Below are 23,424 nucleotides of genomic sequence, written 5' to 3' on the forward strand. Positions count from 1 at the left end.
CTAATGGTCATTGGTCCCAACCACCTACCTCGAAGTTGGTACATAAGTGGTCTAGGGGGCCTTTTTTCAAATGTTTTCAACGACAGAGGAAGATATGGAAATTCCCAATATTCTGCGAATCGATAGTCCTTAAGTAGGTCTAAATGCTCATCCCAGTCCCAAGATGGACTAATGGACCTTGGTCCCAGCCACCCATCTCGAAGTTGGTACATAAGTGGACAAGGGGTCCCATTTCATAATTTTCTCAACGACAGAGGAAGATATGGGTATTCCCAATATCCATGGGGTGGGGGGCGCAGGGGGTTGGCACTCCCACCTTTAGGTTGGAAAATTTATCATTTTCATGAGTAAATTTGACAAAAAATGGCAAATAATGTCCTTGAAATCCTTTTCTGAGGAACCCCGACTGCCACCCTCCTTTTTAAAGCGTCTTGATCCGCCCCCGGTCTGTTACAAAGTACATACCTTATCAATTTGATTACTTCATTAAGCTTCTGCAAAATGATTTTATTTAGGGTAGTAAACATTGCACACAGTAGAACCATCTCTAGTTTAAACAAGTAGCAAATGGGTCAGCTGACTTCTCCATAATGAACATAACAAACACAACATACATACAAAGAACATACATCAACAGATATATACACGTAAAATTATATGTATACACATTATTCAAATTAGATCTAACATAACAGTATTTTATACCAGAAATCACTAAGTCTTGCAAATAAAGGAAAAAAGTACTCTGTTTGAAAGTGTAGATATACACTGTTATATCTTAAAACGTTTAGTTCGTTTGAAATAGCGTTGTACCGTAACAAAGTTAGCTGTATTTTGATCAGTAGTAAGTAAAAATCATTGAAGAAATATTCAATGGAGGCGGTAGATTTGTACTCATTTTAAGATGGGTACGGCATTTATACTCGATTATTAAAATAAACAATTTCCCTAGGCGTAGCCAAAGTAATGGCTGTTCCGTTAAACCTGCCCCGTATGGAAGTTGGATTAATTAAGAAATAAACCATACATCGAAGTAAACTATCTATTGAATAAGTATCAGTATCAATATAGTATTAGATAACATCTCGGTCGTTAAATCATCGCGCAACGTTTTTAAATGAGTGCTTTGTCTCGAAGCGACAGCAAAAGAAAAGAGACAGTGCGCAGGTGCTAAAGGTGGGGTTGTACCGACATATACTGTTTGACGATATGAAGACGTCATATTAAAATGTTCAGTATTTATTCCGCCGTCATAGATATGTAAATCAATGCTGAGGCACTGAGTCAAGGAAGACCTCATAAATGATCATGTAACCAATTTGCAAGCTAAATAAACCGATCATTTTAAAGAGAACCATCTGTTTTAATGAAATACACTTCAATACTGCTTGTTTATTAATGCATTTATGGATCTTCTTTTCTTTTATTGTTTTTGGTATTTCTGGCAGTGTACGTTTATGTCCTCAAATTTCTTGACACTTTACACCTAAACCAGCATTTCTTCAAAAATATGATCTCCTCTGTGAATCACTGACTAAATTTTGGGTTGGAGATGCGTAGAAATGAATCTTGTGGACTAGGGGAGGTAGGTTGACCAAGGACCTAATCCAAAGGGAGAAATGAACCGTTGAATAAATCAGTTTTCATGGTGCTGATGGATACACCATAACGATCCACGAGTTCATGATGACGACCATAAAACTTCTGTAGTGATGACTTCAATCTTGTAGCAACATAACCCTGTTCCAGAAGCCTATTTGTTAGAGTTCTAGCGCGATACAAAAAGTCTGCGTAGTTTCGGCAAGCTCTGGCATAACGTATGAGTTGTGATAATAACACTCCATACGCAGGAGCCGAAGGGATGTTGCCACAGATGAAAGGAAACATGACAATTCTGAATGAAAAGTCATCACGTTTGTCGTAAAGTTTGGTCAATAGTTTTCCTTTACCCTCGATTTCTAAGTGTAGGTTAAGATATGAGGCTGATTTCACAGTGTTTGTAGTATCCTTTATCTCAAGTTCTTTTGGGTAGATGCGATGTATCAAATCCCCGAAATTAGGATTGTTTAAAGATAATACGTCATCTCTATAGCGGAAACTGAGATTGAAGGATCTAGCCAAACGATTTTCTTTCTTTCTGATCAGATCAGCTATAAAGTCAGCCTCATAAGAGTGAAGGAATAGGTCAGCTAGTAAAGGAGCACAATTTGTTCCCATTGGAATGCCGACCGTTTGTTGAAAAACACGTCCACCACATTGGACAAACATGTTGTCGATTAAAAATTCCAGCATTTTGTAAACATCTTCCTCTGGATATTTGGAAGATGATTTGGAATTATTTCTTACAAAGTATGAGGAATCTTTACCAAGAACTATATATTTGTATCTAGGTGTACCATCTTTTTTGGAAAAGCAACGATGTATAATGTTTTTAAGTCGAGATTTTGACTGAGTATGGGGAATAGAAGTATACAGTGTTGAAAAATCATAGGTTTTAATGCTATTATATTCAGATAATAGTCTTGAACTGATTGTCTCCAAAAGATATTTTGAATTTTTCAGGATCCACATTGAATTAATACCACTACGGGAGTAACAAGTGTTGTGGTAGGGCTGTAGACCCTCTTTGACAGTTGTGAGTATAGAAGTTAAAAGTTTTGAAAGAGGTTTGGTGGTACATTTTGCAGATCCAGCTATGAAACGTTGTTTTTTGGATTCTTGTGAAGTTTAGGAATCCAGTACATAGACGGTAAATCACAATCATCGTCCTTGGTAGAGAGACCAAAAGAGGATAGCACAGATTTATGGTTTTCCACAATCTCTTCTTTGGAGAGAGTGGTAGCAGTGTAGGTCCTATCACTGCTATTATTTTCTACGTCTACCTCTGATAATAAACATTGGATATAAAACGTTTTGCAGACAAAAACAATGTTGTTTTGGGCTTTGTCTGCTGGTACGACAACATACTTGCCATGTATAGTAGACAATGTTTTTGCTACATCGGGGTCTTTGAAAACTGATGTAGCCTTGGCACACATTGACCTACTTAAAACTTTCACTCGTTTCAAAATTAAAGACCTCACGGCCTTTAACCACTCTGACAGAGAATCAATGTCTTCTTGTTCTCGTTTTATCCATTTTCTTGCATAGTCCTCGACGGCATCCATAAGAACTTTAAAGTTGTAATTCCAATTTATGGAGCCTGGTTCACGGTACTTGGGACCTTTAGAAAGGATATTACGCAGAGATTCGTTTTCGATAGTGGTTAAATCTCCCGTAACGACGTGACTAGAAGGACCATATTTGAATGGAGAGGTTTTGCAAGAACAGTCAGGTGGTTTAGCCTTGGAGTCCTCAATCTCGAGGTTCTGCAATAGCCTTTTATAATTGAAAATTTTGGATGCGATGGGTGAAGTATAGGAATATGAAATAATTGGTATGGATTTGTCTTTGAAATACGGGGGAATTTTGTTGGTAACGTTTTTGTGATGGAGGATGTTAGCCAAATTAATTGCATCTATACCTTTGTTGACAAACGTACATGTACATGTACACATTGCTTGCATTTTAAATTCCTGGGATCAAATCAAACACACATGATACATATAGGATTTACATGGATTTAACAGTACAATGTGTATAAAATATAATAGAACAACTTGAAAACTTTTAGTATATGTAAAAATATTTTTATCAAAATTTTTCGTATAAATACCTGTAATTTACAAACACTATACAAAGAACACTTTCAAACCTTCAGGATATGGCACAGGCGGATCCACACACTTGAGGGGTGGCAGCTTGGGTTCCTTATGGAAAGGGGGTGGTAGGACATTATTTGCCATTTTTGTCAATTTTACACATGAAAGTTAAAATTTTCCCATAAAAAGGGGGATGTCATTCCCCCGCGCTCTCACTGTAATCATAAACATTAAAACTACACTTACGTTTTTTGTGCATAACAAAAAGCGTACATTGCAGCTCCGAAAATCCGTTATTGGAAGCTCCCGACATTCTCAATAGATTTTTTACAGTCATGATAGTAGTCTATATTTAACTCCTTGGTAAGATTGACAAAAAATTAACACTTTCAAACCTACAGGACCCATCTGGTAGACATTACCAATATACTAACAACTTGAAGAGTGTACATTGCAGGTCCAAAAAATCCGTCATTAAAAACTTCGGACATTTTCTTGTGAATGTTTGAACGGGTTGCTCGAATAATCAAAAGCTTCGGTGCTAACCGAAAACCAGATTTAAAATCCGAAAACCTCAATAAAACACGTTTTTGGGTGATATAATTGCACACTGTGTTAATTAACACACTTGCAAATAAGTAATCCAGCACTTTCTAGATACCTAACAAAAGTCTGTAATAATCAATAATTAAGCACATAATCATAGAAATATTGCAATTCAAAAGATATTGCTGAAGCTTTGATATCATACTACTTCCATCTCTTCCGAAAAATAAAGCATGACATATTGATCGGCGGCCGATCGTGGACCGTTATGATGTATCCATCAGCACCATGAAAACTAATTTATTCAACGGGTCATAGTTTACCTTTCCTCGTTTGTCTACCCCAGACTTGACTTTTTATGAGCAACTCGGCGGGTGTTTCTAGAAATTAAAGCAGAGGACGCTTACCCTACCGGTGCACCTGGTCCATGCTCCCAGTTTTTAGTGGAGTCCGAGTTGCTCATTTACTTTTGTTACTTTGTATGTATGATTTTAGTTACTTTATGTTCTTTGTTGTGTATGTCTGTTTTCCATGTCTGGTCTTTGTCCCTGGATTACATTCTTTTGATTACCGCTATAACCTTGGTTCCCTTGGTTACTCTTTGCAAGGTGGAAAAGGGGGACGGTAAAGAGAACAGATCGCGGAATATTTAGGCAGTTCCATGTGGCAATATCCCACTTCCGGTTGAATTCCACTTGCCGACGATCTCTAAGTAAAGTTCAGGCTATAAATAGCCTTCCTTGACAAAAATTATGCGAGCTTGATTATAGAGAGGACACTCTTGAAAATAATGAATTGCATCGTCTTTCACCCAACCGCATTCACGATTGGGACATTATTTTAACACGAAAAAGATCAGCATTCCAATTGCTAGATCGATATCTAAGTCGTATATGTATAATATAGTATCAATCGCCAGAATTATAAAATTTTGGTGATTTGGTGATTTTATTTTTAAAAGAATTGGGGGATGTGGAATATCTGATACTGTCATCCAGACTATTCCATAAATTAACCCTTGATTGAAATAATGAATTAGAGAATAACTGAAGTCTTGTTAATGGTATTCTATAATCGTTTTGATTTCACACGTTAGAGTTTGTGTTTATTTGATTAAAATTTGCATATAATCGATGAAGTAATTGGGGACTCTTGAATGTAGACTTTATAGAACATAGTCAGTTTTCTTATTTTCATTCTGTTTTGAAGGGTTTCCTATCCAGTTTCGAAATAAAGCGATTCGGTACTTGCAAATCTAGGAAGGCATGTAGCAATACGTGCTACCTCGTTTTGACACTGTTCAAGCTTAAGTATTTTGATTGACCACACCCATCTCACACTTCACATTCATATTCAAGAATCGGCAGTAGATCTATAAAATATTTTCTCTAAATTATATCTGCTTACTGGAAATCTAGATTTTAATTTTTGTGAGACATTTTTTTAAATACATAGTCGATGGGTTAATTCCATTTACAGTCATGTGAAAAAAACAAAGTGCTTATGGTTATTAGGGATAATAATAAAAGGTCATTCTGTGAAGAACATGGATTACGTTTTAGATGGATTAAAGTCAACAAGTCATTTTTTGGACCAGTTAGACAAATGATGAAGATCATTATTAATTTATGTTCTATGTCTTCAAGAAAAAGATTTGTCGCCGACAAAAAGCCTCGAAAGATTTTATGTATTATCCACAAGATCATTGGTATATATTACAAAAAGCAAGGGTCCTCAAAGTGATCCTTGCGGGATATTCCCATTTAAGGAACCTTCATCGGAAAGATAGCCTTTGATCATGACTCTTTGCTTACGATCTGATATATTGTTTTTTAACTATCCTAATATGTTTCCAGACAACTTTGAGCCGTTAATTTGGTTTTAAGCTTTCTATGCCCGACTTTGTCAAAAACCTTTGAAATATTACAAAATACGACAGAAACCATTTTCAAAAGCGTGACATATTGTTATTCTGTGGTAGATTTCAATAAATTGGTGAATTGTTGAATGACTTCGGCAAAAACCAGATTGATACTCTTAAATCTAGTTTGTTTTTGAAGAAAAAATCATGTAAATGTTTGAAGGTTACTCTTCCCATGACCTTACCCATGCAACTCAACCGAGAAATAGGTCTATAATTTATCACCTATTTTTAATCAAAGTACTCATGTACTGAATCAATTTATATCGATTATTTGAATTTTTACGCCTCAAATAATCGTCAAATTGAAATTCTGATTACGAAGGACATTACAAAAAGAACACACCAATTGCATAATGCATTGAAGCAGTGTGCCACTTTACGTAATAGTCAGGTTCGATGAGTCAGACGGTAAATACATGGAAAACCTAGATAAATGAACACAAAACTCTCCAACATACTGCGTAATTGAACTACAAACTACTAGCTGGCCTTTTCCGGTTTCTAAATATTTTCCAGTCGAATTTTAATTTATCGTCCTCCAGGTCGAAACTGTCTGTCAAATCATCCAAACTTAAGCCCCCACAATCATTAAAATAAATCATGTCCTTAGATACATGTCCCTGTCCACTACCTACATTCCTCAGTTGATGAGCTTTATAGCTCTAGTGTTACACGTTATCGCATTGACATCTGTGTATCATTTAAAGTGCTTAGTTTCTTAGTCATCTAGTTCCAGACGCACGTACATTAACATAGACGCCAGTCTAAGAATACAATTTCAACAATTATGTATGTTGCAGATAACTCTAGACCACCAGCACCAGCAGCTCTATAATCTTGCTCCATTACACATGGCCAAAATAGCCCAATAGGAGGATTATTAAAAGAAGCAATATCACCAGACCACAGACTGACACCATTCCCGATAAAATCATCATCGAAATTCCTATGCTATCGTTTAAGCCAAATTTATTTTTTTTATTTGTCACCTCCGGGCTTCCGATGTCACGACGCGGAAACCGTAATAAAAATACACGACACTGTGCGTGGTTTCGGTGATTATGCTACTCTTTTGTAAAACACTTGGCAAAAAATGAATGGCAAATGATAGCATGGAACCCCTTTCATTATATAAGTTTCTTGATCGGAACCGCTGTTCTCTTTTTGTAAGTATATTTGTATCCCAGGGCCTGGATGAAATATCAGAATGTAGCTCCAGCATTTCGACCATTTATAGTCTCGCAGGGTGTTCATTTCTATCTATAGCATGCGTCTAAAAATAAATAGAAAACTTGAATATATTGACACTGAACGACTGATTGCATAGGAATAAACAGGTACTGATAAGAGTTTACAGGTCATAACATAACTGGGGTATGCCAATGGGTATGCCTTATTGCGGTAGTGTAAGATAATTGCAGATGCTAACAGGCTTTACAAATCTAAAGGCTCTGGCGACTGCTATATCAATTCTGATCTTCGATCTAAATTGATAAAAAGGAGACAACTTTAGCAGATTTCCGAAGAGATGGACAGCTAAGATTTCTTAATGAATGGTTGAAGATTATACATAAAAGCTGACAGACTGTATTTGCAGTATTTTTTAGCATACGATACAACTTACAGCTTTTCAAATTTGTAAAGTTTGTATAATATATTTGATTTCACTACAACATATATTTTCAATATGAAAAGTCGAATCTGTTCGCCTATTAATACCAGGAGGAGCTTTGCTGAAATAAGGAATATCAATTATAGAACAGAATTTTTCTTTTAAATGTTGGCTTCTTTAAGTATTTATATTATCATTTAAAAGATCTCCATTTAAATCGCCGTTTATCATAATGCGCGCGTTTTCATCTAAGGCCTGCTCTATACTTAACTTCATATTTTTCCAATGTTGAACAAGAGCACAAGGTGGTCTGTTATCAGTACACAAAAAGTTCTTGTATTGTTTACAGCGAATTTTTAACCAAATTAATTTCCCATCTTGAAACTCCAAGTCTTGTCTTCGCACTGTGGAAAGAGAATCGGGTGTGTAAACTAAAACCCCAACTCCGAAACAGTTTCTATCATTTAAGAAACGTTCATCGGAAAGGTAGCCTTTGATCATGACTCTCTGCTTACGATCTGATATACTGTTTTCAAACCATCCTAATATGTTTCCATATGCTTGAAAAAAACCTCAAGTTGCATTGTCTTTATTTTTCCAACATATGCACGATCTTCAGCGTTGAAGATAATTTAAAAAAAGAAAAATATGTACAGTAAAAGAAAACAAGTATAAACCAGAAGCATAAGCGAATGTATAAGAGCGACTGGGGCTATAACGGAGAACTATTAAACTAAAAAAAGACTATGATCTAAAAATAGATTAACATTGCGTCGTTTTGTTCTATCTTATCAAATATAATACCATTCGAACACACCTAGGATTTTACTAAGTGGGTTTTTAACGTCCTTGATTTTTACTACTAAGGGAGTTTTTAACGTCCTGTCGGGTCTCGCACGGACGGACCTAGAACTTTTTTTGGAATTGATGGAATATGTATATATCACTAGTGAGTAGTATATTAGACTTGTCGCAAACATTATTACGTATTTACACGACAATAAAATAATTGAGCTTGAGTTAAACATTGTCAGGTTTCCATTATTCATATTGTGTTGCTAACATGACACACCATTAGACAAATTTATGCTGGATTTTATTCAGTTTCCTTTTGAGATGGGGTAGTACATCAATATCCTTTTCCGTACTATACAAATTTAAAAAAATGTGAATCAGCACTTTTATCTTAAGAGCTTAACTTGCTATTGACAAAACGGAAACGAAATCGAAAGGAAAGGAAACGAAACGAAACGGAGAAAATAAATGTACGTAAATTGCAGCTATATACACATATATGTACTTGAAATAAATCTTTAGATGTATGCAGCGATAAATATTCAAAAAGGATTAACCAAGATTAAAGTATGTAAGGATGTACTACTCTTATTCATGTCCATAGCAGAGACGTTACGCAAGCTATTTCGGCACATGTGGTAACATCGGAATTCGACATTTGTCGATACTTCGTTTTCCTGCTTGCTTGCTTTTGAAACACGTGTACAGTAGAGCGAAATATACAATATTTTTTATTGGTAGCAATTGAAACATCTTGAACATTTCTTAGAATATCGAAAAGAATAATTATCAGTACTACCGGTAAATTAAATTTGCACATACATGTGCACCGCAGCGTGGAATGCAACCCCAACATAAATGCACACTCTGTCTGTCAAGAGAGGGAACATTGCAACTTTCTCCTACGATAAGCTCAAATGTCCATTTTGATATACATGTAGGATTTCATGTTTCATGTACAGCAGAATTTGGACCCTTTCACAACTTAGTATTTCGATTGAAAGAGCTTTCTATTTATCAGAAAATCGGGTTTTCATCAACATCCATTAGATAACCGCTCATTGGTGAAGATTTTTATTTCGTTTGCTCATTTGCGCTTTCTGAAATAAAAAATGTTTATTATGACTCCCCTATTCTACTTTCATTCTATCTATTAGCAGTCTGCTTTTCTATACCTTTTTGAAGTCTTTCAACTCTATGTTGCTTTTCAGTCATTCCACTCCGATCGAATTCCTCTAAATTGAGAATTTATTCAGTCCCTTTTTTGTTTATTAATATTCTTTCGTTTCTTAACAACACAAAATAAAGATACTTTTAGTCTTTTTTAATATCCCATCGATTTCGACTTTTCGTGTCTTTCAGTTACATGTTATATACTTGTAATTGCAGAGACGTGTTTAAGTACTTGGTTCATGTTATCTAAAGCAGAAATTATTCCCTTATATCCCCATCGACGGAAGCGTTCAAAAAGTTTAAGTTGGAAAAATCGCTGGACATTTGTTTTGTTCGAATTTCATCCGTTTTAAACGGTTTAAATCATAAAGAATGAAATGTGTATACTCTTAAGTGTATGTACAATTACAAAGTATCATTATTTCATAGAAGAAATTGCCAATTGATTGTAGAATTGCGTTAGTGCATGAAATTTTCTCAACGAACCAAGAAAATATGGACATATGACATTCCGCTAGACATTTTCAAAAAGACGTAACTTTTTTGTATTGAAAATTTTATCAAATGCCGACGTAGAATTGCTGAAAGTGTGTGCATTTATAGGAAATATTATTCGGAAAAGAATATTGAGAATATTGTGCAAGAGTTATCGAGGGAACCAAGGTTATAGCAGTAATCAAAAGAATGTAATCCAGGGACAAAGACCAGATATGGAGAACAGACATACACAACAAAGAACATGAAGTTACTAAAATAAATAAATAAATTTTTATTCTAATAATAGAATTTGATTACTGAGCACTTTTAGAAATCTGTCCATTTACCAACACTTTTATTTTTGCATTGAATATTGTTTTGTCTAAAATTAATGCACTTTCGATAATTATCTCAAAAAGAAGATATTTATGCAATTATTCTTCCATGCACAATTTGGCGAATTTCGTACCCTCTGCAATAGTGCAATTTACTATTTTAGCTTTTTGGACCTACAGTTCGTTACACCTCACAGGCGGAATTTGACGTTTTTGCGGGTTTTTGGAAAGTTTAATTGATTATTAAATTATAATAGAAGTAAATTTGCTGACAAATATTCAGAACTAATAATTTGTCCTGATTCCAACAGTATACAGCTTTCACATAATCAGTTTTGATTGTTTACAATAGTCATATATAGCTTAGATAGGTGTGTTTTTTCAACACAACCGCAATAGCGTGCGTAACGTCTCAGTGAATGTCTTCTTCTCATTTAGAATGTAAATTCAATGTAGCACCCGGGACATAGCTAAAAACCTCGTATTTACAACTTTAAAACCAAATTATGTACAGGTTAAAAACATGGCATCTTGCTGTCTATGTCTGGGGAGAGGTAGCTTTGGTGTTGGATAGCTGCCCCTTGAATGTCTCGATGGTACTGGCATGTTTGGCACTGTCTGGAAGGCTGTTCCAGTCCTTGATGTTTCTGGAAAGAACGAGATTTTGTAGGTGTTTTGGTTGGTGTTCAATTGTCTATAGTTGCTGTTTCCCCGAGTTCTGGCATCACCTCAGTGTTGTTAAATAGGGGCAGGTGGTATATCAATCATATCATGGTTGATTTTATACATCATGACTAGCATGGATCATAGCCTGCGTTCTTCTAGGTTTCCCATTGTAGCTCCTTCACAATTGATGTTACACAGTCCGGAGTTCTGTCGTAGTAATTGCCCTTCACGGATCTTGCTGCATTTTTTTGTATATTCTCTAGTGACTGTATGCGAGCCTGTTAATAGGGATCCCCAACTGTGGCTGCATATTCAAGTGTGGGTCTAACCATGGTTCTGTAAGCAGAAGCTTTGATGTCTGGTTCACATCCACATCCACATCCACATATGTTGCAGCGTGGGAACCCTAACCCTAATGTCGTATTAGTATTTCTAGTCACTCACACAACACACTTTAAATTTGCAAAACACTAAGTTTGCAAATCTTGCGCCGCTTTTTTTCTACCTACCATGTCATGCGATTATTATTGGATGCAGATTTGCATGGGATTTAATAAAATGCATTTTGTTTTACAATATTTGCTAACATAAATTTATAGTTGCAATTTTAAATTAATGGGATTTTTTGAAATCCCATGGGTTTTTTCCTCCCATGGGATTTTTTTCCCCATGGGATATCTTGTGTTAAAATGCAATGATAGTCATGTAGAGTGTATGTTTTGCATATTCACTTTGTGCATTTATCTTCTGTGCAGTATGAATAAAAAGGCTTAATGACTAAAAGAGAGAGATTTATTGTATCATTTTGGGATGTTTTTGAAGTTTTCAACATTTTATAGCTTTGAAATGAAATCAGTTTGAAAAATTCACTGATCAACCACAAATGTAAAACAATGAAATAGAAAAAAATATTCAAAGACACTCTGACTATAAATATACTGCTTAAGAATATAAAACTTAAAATGCTATATGAGAAGTACTTTTATCATAGTATTTGAATAAACTATAAAAATTCTAATGAAAGTCTAACTTCAGGTTCATAAACAGCTTTTCGGCAGTTCTTTCTCTTTTTGGTCAGCTTCAACCCATGAAACATGTTTTCTTTCCTGTCTCTGTAGAATAAAACAAGTAAAAATCTTTATGCAAACAAAATATATAAAATATTTTACAATATCATTTTATTTGTAATTAAAGTGATCTTATTTTTTCTTACTTGATGTATGCTCATTTCTAATATCAACAGCTGAAATTACTTGCAATCAGACTTGTAAAAGACAACAAGAACAAACACGCATATAAAATGCTTTCTATATGAATTGGCGGCAGTATTATTGATTTATTGCACAAAGTATAAACAACAGATGGACGGACACAGGTATGCCGTAATATGTCCTGTCCCCAACAACCGGAATATAACAATTCTGGAGTATAGTGTATAGCTGATATGATAAGCTATCAAGTTTGCATATACTGGTTTAGTCATTCACCATAGAGGCAAGCAGGTGACTGGTCCTTGAAATGGTGAAAAACAATTTTGCATGATAATACATATGGTACCTTTCAACTTAGTTGGATTAATTTTCATTGCAGGCTTCCTTAAAGCAGGTATCTTGTACATAAGTAACATTCAATAAGTCCAACATGCTGGGGGTAAGATTAATAAAAATCCATTCAGAGATTTTGGAGAAAGCTGTAGTTGAACTTTCAAAAAATGTAACAAGTTAAAGCACAATGTATGTTGGTGGTGCAGAGAGTAGAGCTTTAAAATAAAGGTGCAGTTCAACTATAATTTTAGAATAGCACAAACTCTATTCGCAACTGGATATCCATACAATAAAGAGATTCGTTTTGGGCTTAATCGTATTACATAAGCATCTGTATATAAAAAGAAATATCTGGGGCGTGTTTATCTTCCCTCGGACATAGTTGGTTTAATATTTAATTTTGCAAGTTCTATATATGTCACTCACATTTACATGTCATTACGGAGATTCCTTTCATGTATCCTCTAATCTTTCTTGAGCAACATAGAGCACCTTCAAAGCAAAATTATACTTATTATGCATTATTTCAGAATTAAATAACTTTCAGATTCTGTAATAGACTGTAAAATGAAGTTATAAATATTTAACTGAAACAGAGGCTGTGCTGGCTTCTAAAATTCTGTAACCAATTTTGTTCATCAATTTTCAAAAATAAGAGTAAAAATTGGTGCCAAAACAAATATGCCATATATATATAATTTCAAAATCTAAACACAATTTCTCTTCAAACACAAGAAATCTGACACCCCAATTCCCTCTAATGAAAACTTGCATCCAATCTTCAGTGTGTGATGGCCAGATCGAAAAACTAAACTAGTATTTTTGTCAAGGAAGTCTACTTATAGACTGAACTTGACTTAGAGATCGTCGGCAACCAAATTAAGTAACCAGGGTAGACATATAACTACTAAAATAACACTCCGCAGGTTATTCTCCGGCAAAGTTTTCGTAACGATATCGCTCCGCCGCCGATCTGCTCCATGTCAAGTATGTTTACTTTACGTACGACATGGGCGTATTACGATAAAAGGCTATTTAATATGTGTAGAGCTGCAATATTTCAATGATTATATGATATAAAGTATTTAAATTTTGATGCAGAGAGCTGGACTTTTTGTCAAATTGACCCGAACATTCGCAGGAAGAAAATTAAAGCTCAATCGATATTTGCCAATTTATTTCTCTCGATCTGACCCTGTTAATGAAGATGTCAGAAGCTTCTAATGACGGATTTTTGGAGCTGCAATGTACACTTTTTGTGTAGTAAGTATAGATTACAGTGGCGGATCCAGGGGAGGGTGCATGGGGTTGGCATCCCTCATTTTTATTGGAAAATTTCATGTGTGATTAGTTTCAAGTACCGCACATATTACACCCACGACATATATTGCATACCTTATATCACATACTTAGACCTATATCGCATACCTTATATCACACTTGTAGATATATACATTGTATATCACACCTAGACCTATATCGCATACTGTATAGCACATCCATGTACCTATATCGCATTCTCTAAATCATACCCATAGACCTACATGGCATTCCCTATACCACACCCCTAGACATATATTGCATATCATATATCACACCTTGCACATAACACAGTTGAAGTACATTTTGTATTGATAAAACACAAGAAAGAATGAACATGACATGCAAAAATCTGTTTGATATGCAGTATCAACCCGTGGGCCAGTCGCCCTTGAGTTGATATAGGATTGTCCTGTTGATGTTGCATGGGATACAGATTTAGGCATGTACTATTCAGTATGGAATTTAAAGAAATAGTAATACAATGTACATGTGTATTACATCCATGTAAGTCATAACTAATTATTAATGTTTTTTAGTACTTTGTCAAGATATACCAGATACATTTATTTACAATGCAGATCATAAAGTCAGAAACAGGATTTTCATGACACAAGAAAGACACAGTCAATTATGTTAGAAATTCTATGTCCACGAAAGTGCATTGAAAATGTGTTGGATATCAAAGCATACAAAAGTAGACCTTTTCTAAGAGCTGCACTCTAACTATGGTTACTGGCATATGCAGTACAGTATCAATTAAAGATTTCATACATGATATTTGTAATAAAGTAATAGCCCGCTGACCGGGTCATTCCTCCTCGTAGGATTAATCTAGGGCAGTAACTTAGTACACGATGTATGGTAGTACGGGACAGTTCATTTAGAGTGGTCTAGGGCGCTGGACTCTGTGCAGGCGGTGTTGCCATAGATGTCACAGCGGTACGAGTTCGAGTCCCGCGGAGGGAACGACCAAAAATTTGCATCGCAAATTTGACAGTTCTAACATCGTTGGGAATTTTTCAGACCTTTCTATAATGTTTCGTCCTTGAAGGTGCACTTGCTATATCATGTTAAGGGTTGGCCATTTCACTTTATACAGGTCAGCTTGATAAAATTCTGGACTCTCAGGTTTTTTTTTTTAGATTAACAGAAACCTACAGTGTGGTATCTGTTTAGTTGCATGAATGGCCTTTATTTGAAAATGGTAGGGGCCATAACTCAAAATCAAATAAGAGCGTTTCTTTAGTAGTTAATAAAATCATATCAAAATTTCATAAAAATTGATCAACCATAACTATAAAGTCATCGCACGAAAACCAAGTATATATGGACGACGACACGGACGACGCCGACGGTGACGCCGCTGTCAGCACCATACCAAGATACAATATTTTGCGGTGAAACTATTGTATGAAATATAAACATATATATAGGCTGATTCGGGGTTTGGGAATGCTCCATTTTCAATTCCCTGAAAAGCCTGTCAATTACTCTTCCTTAGGACCAACTTGGTAGTGTGTGATTTGCTAAGAATTTACATCTATAAGGTCTTTGTTTTTACATTAATCCTAGTTAAACAGTTCTATAGCAAAAGGGAATAACACTGCATAATGGAAAAAAATTCCCACTTACTGGGTATCGTCCAGCCAATTCCGATTGGTTGCTTCTCCGGGCGCGAAGCACCAATGAAAATCGATATAACATTAAATGTCTGTGGAAAGGTAAACAATAATACGAGGTAATGGACCATCCGGTATAGTAATTGAAAGTTGTATGATGTCACAAATGATGCAATATGAGCAAAAATGATAACTGTAGATTCTGTTTAGAGTGGTTACTGAAAAAAAATGACGTTATGTGTAGCCATTTTGTAAGTTATATCGAAGAGTTTCTATTACGAGTGATTTGATTGAATTTTGGATCCGGGTTAAATTTAAGTAACTCACTAGATGGCGCTGAACGATACCCGCTAAATATGAATGAGTGATGTCAGAAGATTGAGGAAGCTAGGGTGGACTCAAAACTCTGACTTGGGAGGATGGTCCCACGGAGGCACGGTTTTTTCTACGCTCACAAGATGAGTCATTATAGATATATAATACACCTGATTTGCAGTAATTGAGAGATGAATTTCGAATCCAGATCTACTTTGAGCATGATAATTTGTTGAGAAAATTACCCTTGTAAGAGAAATTTGAGAAATTGACTTTGTAGACCAACTTTACCGACAAGGTAAAACCCCGAGGTAATCGAACGTCATATCCGAGGTGTACTCGACTGATTACAGCTCACCAAGTTTTGTGTGAGGGTCTATATGAGTGGGTTTATTGTACCATAACATGGTGGAAATGAATGAAGAGCTTAAATATGAGGGTGGAAAGGAGAGTATATCCGTTGAATCACTAGTATTGAAAAAGACAATGAATTTTAATCTACATCATCGCTATGCGGATTCGGAGCTTGAACCTCGTCGTCATCGGCGCTATTTAAATCTTTGAAAATGTTTATCAAGGAATCAATGGAAATTTCCGTAGTATTTCTAGTGCGATTTGAGTTCAATATATTCCAATATTTCTTATTGTTACAACTTCTGAGTGCTTTAAGCTTCTTCTCATTTGACGTCGATGTGTAATCATTGCTTTGTTCATTTCAGACTTATGAAAAGAAGATCTATTAAACATGGGACGTCTCTTGGCTACACGGAAAGCTTTTCTCTTTTCCCAACACTCTTGACTAAACCAAGGCTTCCTTTCTTTGCGGTTGTCTCGTTTATCAGTAGAATATTGAGGATAGTACGAACCAAATAAATGTTCTGCCGGTTCAATCAAAATATTATTAATACCATGCACTAATTCGTTGATGTCATTTTGTGTCAAAGCAACTGTATCAAATGTAGAATTATACTATTTACCTTTGACACATTTATGCATGCTTTATATTCCTCTGCTTTATCATTGTCCCATTTTTAATTTTCTTATAATTACAGTCAACACTTATAGTACCCTCTTTGTTAAGGTCATAAGCAGGTGTAAAATTAGAGATAAAGAAATTGGACAGTGGACATCAGAGTACAATGATGAGAAATCTAGTACATGTAAAGAATCAGCATAAGGTAGAAAATCAACAGAACAAATACAATAATCTACAACACTTGATTGTCTACAGGTAAAACTTCCTTTTTTGTCACCATTAACTCTACCATTTAGAATAAATAAGTTATTATTGTTGCAAAACTCCAACAATTGATTTCCATAATTTGTTTTTACTGAGTCCATAGTATTTCGAATGTACAACATATCATACTGAGGTGACACGTTAGCATAGTTTACTATATTATCAAAAAGACTATGGTTATTATTCACATTTTCCATAAAAATGAATTGCAAATACCACATATGAGTGCAAACCGGGTCTAACAGTATTGAATATATATATATTAGCTCGAAAACAAAAATTAAATCAAGTATAGGAATAGTCAGCTGATGGTCAGCGTCTCTCATATCGTGCAAATGATTGGCTAAAACTGTGTTACGAAAGAAATTTTTGGATTTTAGTGGTTTATATCCACAAAGACAGTCGCATTATCAACTCAATTATCTGTATTTCAATTATAAGTAGCAGGCTTTCTAAAAATCAGACAGCACGTCATAAACTAACCAAATTCAGTTTTATTTCTTGTTTAGAAACAGTTACTGATCTCAAAACCAGCCTTAGTTTTTTGTTTGTTAGTTGCGCTTTAGAGAAAAAAGTATGTAGATTGTACATGAAATTTGCACAGAAGCATCGTTTGTTTGGTAGGTTTTTCTTCACCATGAACTAATCTTACAAAAATGTCTTGATGTAAACTGAGAATATCATCACATTCCTTGTTTGTATCATCTTCTGTTCTGTTGTTAAAATACTGGGATATGTACTGTTGTTTGTTGTAACATTGTACTTGTGAGCATGATTGCCTTACTTAACTTATACAGAAATCGATTTGAATTGATCTTTATAATGATTTTAAAAAAATTAAAATTTGCAGTTAAAATGTATACGTAAAACTCAAATTTCCGTTTATCACCAGAACGTGCCGGTGAAATTGCACAAAAAACGAAGTGGTGAATGATTCAATGACTATTATTATATTAGATCTAGTACGATCTATGCATTTTTTAATTACCTTTCCAATGATAGTACTTTTACTTCGAAAAAAATGTCATCTTATGGGTCTTCGTGTTACTTTTATGGTCTTAATGCACTAAGACCGGTCTTTGCGGTGTTTAGACAGACCGTATAATTGCTGAAGGCACATATAGCAAGAAACGCTTTTTGAGAGGCTTGATAGACATTGCCTCTTTGTTTATATCTCCCAGAGCCAAAACAAGGAGATAGTGCTAAGTTTGTACTGTCAAAGTAATAAATTTCTTAGCCTTTGAGCTGAGAACTATTGCTTCTTCCTCTGGAAAGAAGTTCAAACTTTTCTGATTGTGGCCATTAAAATTGGCCTTTTTGATCGGCATTTCTGGTGAAGTGCCTGTTGGGCTTCTGTCTTGTCTTTTCAGACTAGCCATAATTGATAATGAATTAATAAAGATTTGATAAGATATAAGATCAAACTTCCTGTTTTGAAAGAAAAAAATTATAAATAAAAATAAATGAGATTTACGGCGGGTATTTATTTTATGTTTTAAGAAAAAAAAATAAAAACAAATTTTAAAACAAAATTAGAGCGGTTTTTTACTTTTATATATAAATTAAAAGATATATGAGGGTGGTATAAACTTAGTCTAAAAACTACAAAAACTTAATTATGAACGAACCCAACGGGAGCGGCGACAAACACGACTGGTCAGGAACGGCGCGGATCAGCGTCTTAAAATCGATATTTGTGTTAACAAATTATATACACCCTCGCCAACGGACACGTACAGCGATCATTAAACTTTTGCACTTCCAGTCTTACCCAAATGTACGTAACACGTCATTTGATTGGTCAAAGTGTTATCAATGAATTAATCTTGTTATCTAGGAAGTAGCTACGGTATCCTATAGTTAGCACACGCTAACCCATAGATAACGGTAATTTCGTAAATTAAATCATATATAACGTTGTTTTTAATGAATTAACTAGAAATAATTATCAATAGCAAATGGTATTAATAATTAATTTTCCGTTATCTATGGGTTAGCGGGCGTTATCTTTGGGCTAGCGAGCGTTATCTATGGGTTAGCAAGCGTTATCTATGAATTGACAGGTTGCTAACCCATAGATAGCGGAATTTAATTATCGATCACAGGTAATATTGTGACTTGCGGTCTGTTAACCCATAGATAACAGTCCATGAACCCATAGATAACAGTATTATCCCATAGATAACTATCCTTGAACCCATAAATAACAGTGTTATCCTATAGATAACGGGGTTTTGGTTAATTTCGCCTGCTATATACATGTAAAGGAGTGTATTTTACTGTAGAGTTAGCCTTGTCTCTCCAATACAGAGATTTAAAATTGGGGTGTTTTTTCTATGAAATCTTGATTTTTCACAAATTCTACCTCCATTTTTTTTTGCTTGCTCTGCATTTTATTATATTAACGCCTCCCTAACTTGAAATTCAAGATCTGCCCCTGATATACAGTATGTATAATAAGAAAGTACACTGTACCACACAATCTAATCTGATTGTTTCATTGCTGCAGTTTTGAAATTGATTTATTATGTACATTGTGGTAGTTAGAATAATTTGATACGAAAAATATTATAAAAAACTGCGTATTATCATACTGTATATATTGCAAGAATACAAGTAAAATTTTACTTTTGAACTCTGACATGAAGTAGGGAATACACGAACTTGGGATGCATGTATTAGAAACACATACTAAGCAACAAATCCAGTGGGAGGATTCTAGGTAATGGACCCCCATTGGTGGAATATTTTTTTTGTATGCTTGTTTAGGGAAAAAATGAACACCCAGCCCTTTTTTCAAATTTCTGGATCTGCCCAGCATGGCACTACTTATCAGTCAAATAAGAATTACGGTATTTGTAATCAATTAAACTTCATTTGAACATTAATTAAAAGAATTAGTCACAAATTTTCAGGCAGTGGAATAGACTTACAATTTGTTTACTTGTAGTACAAAACAGGCTCTACCTGACAATCCTGCAAAAAGTTGAATTCTTAAATAGAACTTAAAATAAAATTTGCTGTGTGCAAAGATTGAAATATGTTGATTGGCCTTTGTTTGTTTGTTTTGTTTTGTTTTGTTTTGTTTTTTTTTTTTTGGGGGGGGGGGTTCAATATCAACAGAAATTCAAGGAATATTTTAGATGTATCAGTCTCATTCACAGAAGAATAAAATTGGAAGAAACTGTAGAGATTTAGACATAAGCAACAAACATGTAAATTTTGAAATGGGAATGTAGTTACACGTTTATTCATCAGAAGAAATCAATTCATTTTATTCATAATCCAACCATTTCAAAAAAGGTTTTAATTTTCTTAAATAATCATCTATAAATGTCTGCTGATTCAGGAAAAACTTTGAACATACATTATTGTACCTTACTATGATTTGATGTGCTGTAATGTGTATCAAGCATTCATTTTCAGTTAAAGTAATTTTATATCTGTTTACATTCATGACAATGTTACTAGGTGTTTTTATCATGTCAATGTTAGCCATGTTGGAATAGATTTATGAACTGTGGCTCTTGCACATTATATAAGGTTCAAAATGATAAGTTATACTTTGATTCAGACATTTAATTCCTGTCAAATTGCATGGGCATCTATATTATATCAGGGACAGATCCTTAAAAAGTATGAAAGAGGGTTGTACAGGGTTTTCAGGCTTTTATTTGCCCATTTTTGCTTAAATTTTGCACAAAATAAACCCAATTTTTACACAAAAGGGAGATGTATTAGGTAAAGTTGATTTTGCATTTTAACACTTGTTGTGTCTGCAGTAATGAACAGAATGTATTGAACTGCATGTTATACTTTTTCAATATGATGATTTGTTTGTAAGAATGGACATAAAATCCCCCCCCAAAAAAAAAAAAAAATACAGATGCTTTTGTGTTGAATGTGGATATGGTTATGAAATGTTTTAAAAAGCTAACCTTTTTGTAGTTTGTCAACAGTATCAGTACTTTTGCAATGCAAACAATGCACTATATTTTGTTATAAAGCATGTTCATGAAATAACACTTATCAAGATAATTTAGCTTCAATTCTTTAAGTTGCATAATTTAATACATAAGAACATGTATGCATATCCCTTATAAAATTTAATAAAGTAATAAATATAGTTACTAAATATGACAAAGCATTGATTATTACTTGCTTATGAATAATAGAGTGTAAACTTATTTAAATTTTATAGCTTCATTCAATCTAAACATACATTTGTACTTTCTGGTATCTTATCATAATACCTCTTTGTACACATGTACACGATTTTATATGTTTTATAACTGTAATGAATTACAAACAAAAATCTTATGGGACAAAAATAATCCCATAGGATTTCAAAAAATCCCATGAGTTAAAATGGTAACTATAAGTATATTTGATCAAATATTGTAAAGTTAAGTAAAATGCATTTCATTAAATCCCATGCGAATCTGCGTCCAGTAGATACTCACATGACATGGTAGGTAGAAGAAAAGCGGCGCAAGATTTGCAATTCAGTGTTTTGCAAATTTAAAGTGTCTTGTGTTAGTAAAGTGATGAAGTTTTTTTTAGTTAAGACTTTCCATTCGGATCTCTCAAGACTAGCTATTACCGTGGAATTTGGATAGTAACTGTATTAAATATTGGAGCATTATTGAATGAACTTACCATTAAAGCTTCAAAAGAACGACCTGTGTAAATACTGAAATTGTAATTTCCTGCTGTTGACATCTTAAGATATTATATGGTCTTATATTATGCCGACTGCCTTTAGATTTTCCCAGATTAAATAGAGTCGATTTCATTTGAAATTGTTTATTTAAACCAGGAGCCCCCTAACAGTTCACATCTAGCAAATATAACAAGATGCACACTTTAAAGATAATTTCTCAGAGGTCGTCGTTAGATATCTTTTGACGTTTTTTTTGAATGAACGAAAATGCATTTATGGCTATCACCGTATTTTATTTTAGTAGACGTCCGTACTTTCGTTCGTGACTTCGCCCATGTCCACTTATCAACCTCAGTTGTGTATTATGTCACATGCAATGAATAAAAAAATATTAAAAAAAGTTAAAATGTCTTCTGTTATTGATTAAAGATTTTTTTATGTTGGCCTGCATATTTTGTAAGGTAGTTTTGAATGACACTGTTGACAATGTATTTACACAAATAAATCTTACACTGTAGCTGAACCATTCAGCTGCAAGTTCAAAAATTGTTTTGTCACTGCAATTCACGTACATTTATTTTCTCCGTTTCGTTTCCCATTTTACAGTTTCGTTTCGCAAATATATATTTCGTTTCGAATGATTTCGTTTTGCATTTTATAGGTACCCTTGACAAAACATATTTATTCGGATAATTTCAGAATGATACTAATGTTAAAGAAACCGGGAGAAAGTACCGACTGGTACTGGATGTTTTTGACTAACAAATATACAGATTGCAAATAATAGATTAAAAATTAAAAAAAAGAAAAAAAGACGGAGTATGATTAAAAGTAATATCGGATTCGTTGGCATAACAAGGATTTTAAGATATAGAACGAGATATAGAAAAAAAATCACGAAAGAAACTGACAAACAGGCTTGAATACATTACAAAGGTAAATGAAACCACGTATTAACATGCTATTTAGGTAAGTTAAAGTCACCTTCATCCTCTGGATTTACAAAGCGCCCAGACCGTGCTTGCTTTCTTAATAAAAACAGATAATGTTATCAAAAGAGGAGATCATATTTACTCCCAATTTCTATTTCTGAATCATTTACGGTTAACAGTACTGAAGAACATTTGTTATCGTCTTTATCGTGTAAACTGTGCGTGCATTGCAATTGTGATTTATTTGTACTACTAGCTAATAATTCATACCGGAGGTCAGACAAAAAATGGTTGTAACCTTGGGTTGAAAAGGTGGAATTTCTTATTTCTATCAACGGATTCACGATGAATAGAACAAAGCAAATGATACTCATCGACCACTTTGTTGAAGATGTACATTTTAAAAGCATCAACAGTTAGTTACTCCGTTTAAGTCGTTGCAAATAAATATAGACTGTTTTCTCTATTTTTCAGAGTCAGAGTCAATTTGCACGATGGAGGCTGATGTGTTTATTCGTTATTGGGACCTACCAGGCACTTGCTCTAGACAGTAAGTCAT

General features: G+C 34.3%; 1 protein-coding gene and 1 long non-coding RNA gene across 2 annotated transcripts in view; one reads left to right on the top strand and one right to left on the bottom strand.

Moving 5' to 3' along the window:
* Positions 1-12,049: 12,049 nt before the first annotated feature.
* On the bottom strand, positions 12,050-15,776 carry LOC148611763 (uncharacterized). The gene is made up of 3 exons (XR_015924194.1): positions 15,729-15,776; positions 13,200-13,265; positions 12,050-12,341 (listed from the first exon to the last, which is right to left on the bottom strand). It is a non-coding gene; the product is annotated as an uncharacterized LOC148611763 (long non-coding RNA).
* A 659-nt stretch (positions 15,777-16,435) lies between these two features.
* Positions 16,436-23,424, top strand: part of LOC148611764 (uncharacterized) — a 30,107-nt gene continuing 23,118 nt past the window's right edge. The window contains exons 1-2 of the mRNA XM_088595323.1: positions 16,436-16,501; positions 23,340-23,415. Of these exons, the coding sequence (XP_088451449.1) occupies positions 16,436-16,501; positions 23,340-23,415 (142 nt within the window). The remainder of the gene's footprint in view (positions 16,502-23,339; positions 23,416-23,424) is intronic.

This window comes from Perna viridis, chromosome 7 (genome assembly GCF_037379345.1).
Source record: "Perna viridis isolate PV_CMFRI_1.1 ecotype Kerala chromosome 7, ASM3737934v1, whole genome shotgun sequence".
Taxonomy (NCBI): Eukaryota; Metazoa; Mollusca; class Bivalvia; order Mytilida; family Mytilidae; genus Perna; species Perna viridis.